General features: G+C 34.7%; 1 protein-coding gene across 1 annotated transcript in view; it reads right to left on the bottom strand.

Annotated features, from left to right (window-relative positions):
- Positions 1–1,971, bottom strand: part of LOC106875879 (TATA box-binding protein-associated factor RNA polymerase I subunit C) — a 17,042-nt gene extending 15,071 nt beyond the window's left edge. Inside the window, exons 1-2 of the mRNA XM_014924179.2 lie at positions 1,893–1,971; positions 622–741 (exon numbers count right to left, since the gene is read on the bottom strand). Coding sequence (XP_014779665.2) covers positions 622–658 — 37 coding nt within the window. The 5' untranslated portion in view covers positions 659–741; positions 1,893–1,971. The remainder of the gene's footprint in view (positions 1–621; positions 742–1,892) is intronic.
- Between the last annotated feature and the right edge of the window lie 6 nt (positions 1,972–1,977).

Below are 1,977 nucleotides of genomic sequence, written 5' to 3'. Positions count from 1 at the left end.
GAGTGCTTTTTATGTGGCACCAGCACAGGCGAGGTCAGTTTTGGCATGGTCTTTACAGCTGGACGCCCTTCCAAATGCCAACCACTTTACAATGAGGACTGAATGCTTTTTACATGGTACCAGCACTGGCAGGGTCACCAAGTAACTTACGAGATGAAGAAGCTTTGAGGTAAGAGCATTAGATGGGGTGATCTTGTGCCAGATGATGAAAGGTTAGAGTGTGAATGCAACAATTTGAGATTTAATTTGATGACAGAACTTTTAGAGCAAAATAAAATTCTTCATCTCTAGTGTCAGGACACATGGAGCAGATGAAGAATCTTCTAATAATCATTTGATATACTAGTTGCTAAATTTCCCTCTAAGCACATCCTAAAATTTTAAAGCGTACAAATTGGACAATGGGGTCTTAGAAATACAAAAAAGATGGGATGGTCATGGCTGGAACACTAAGTTAATAGGTGTACTTCATCAGAGCTAACTTGGTGACAAACAATAAAACACGGGCGGAAAATTGGTCAACAGATTGAATATTATTTATTAGCAAAATATGTGTAGAATAATTTGTATTTAGGAAAATGAATTGGATGGAAGACAAGGTTGAAATAAAATAAAACTTACTTGTGTCATACAAAGTTTGACAAGACAGGTCAAACATTTCTTCATTCACTTTAATCTCATGAACAAATTTTTCCTCCAAGCTAAGCAGGCTGGAGTCATTTACCTTGGGTGTGATGATTTCTTCAAGTTAAGAAATAATCTTCTAAGAAGAAGGAACTTTTAACTGTTTACCTAACCTGCTAGAAACAATAGCAATATTCTCCTTCCAAACACATTCTGTCTTAACTCTTTAGCATTCAGATTACTCTACCAAATGCAACACTTATACATTTCCACTGTTTTGAATTAATCATGCATTATATCATAGCTTTGGAATTTCAATAGTGTGATTGTTTATTTTTACAACATTGTAATGGTACGTGTGAAAGGCTGGATCTGGCCAGTTTGAACATAAAATACATAGAATGCTCATTCAGGGTTAACCAAGGGCTAAATAACACAGATTGATCTATTGATTTGCAATGCACTCATCTCACATGCTCACTTATACATTATACTACATTCACTCTAAATTTCCTATTTAGCAGTTCATAGGAGTAGGCATGGCTGTGTAGTAAAGAAGCTTGCTTCCCAACCACATGGTCCTGGGTTCAGTCCCATCGCATGGCACCTTGGGCAAGTGTCTTGTACTATAAGGCCTCAGGCTGATCAAAGCCTTGTGTATGGATTAGGTAGATGGAAATTGACAGAAGCCCGTCATCTATATATATTTGTGTGTATATATATATTCTTTTACATATAGAAAATCCACACTCAAGACAAGACGGGATGTTGTTCATTCCTAGTCAAAAGCATGAAATTGTAAGGATCTTTCGGATGATAACTGATGAGGATTGAGCAAGGTCCTATCCTGTGTATGAATTTTCCATTTGTTCCTTTGCTTTGTTTCTGTTTAAATTTTGGAACTTATGTATATATATATTTGTAAATAGTAAAGATTTACTCCAAATGTTTACAAGTTTGCTCTTAGTTAGGTATTCAACAGTTAATATATAAATCCAGTAATATTCTCATAAGATGAGAATTTAGAGATATATTCCATTGGATAATTCTGAAAATATTACCATAACCATAGAGGTTTCCTGGGGTATATAATATCAACAATAATAATAAAAAGAATTATTATGAAGTAGCGTAGCATTATCTTTAATTCTTTTTATATATACAGCTTTACATAGACCTACCCGTGTTTCAACTGTACCGATTAGATACATAAAAAAAAGGATCTCAAGACACTTCAAAATTGAAAATACAATGAATTTTAAGGATACTGATTGTTTTGAAATCGGGCCCAGTTATGGCAGCTAATGATATTGTAGAATCTGCTTGGTTGGAGAAGTTCAATGTTTGCAGACA

The sequence above is a fragment of the Octopus bimaculoides genome, chromosome 2 (genome assembly GCF_001194135.2).
Source record: "Octopus bimaculoides isolate UCB-OBI-ISO-001 chromosome 2, ASM119413v2, whole genome shotgun sequence".
Classification (NCBI taxonomy): Eukaryota; Metazoa; Mollusca; class Cephalopoda; order Octopoda; family Octopodidae; genus Octopus; species Octopus bimaculoides.
Note: the sequence above shows the minus strand (reverse complement) of the source record. Positions and strands in the feature narration are given on the sequence as shown.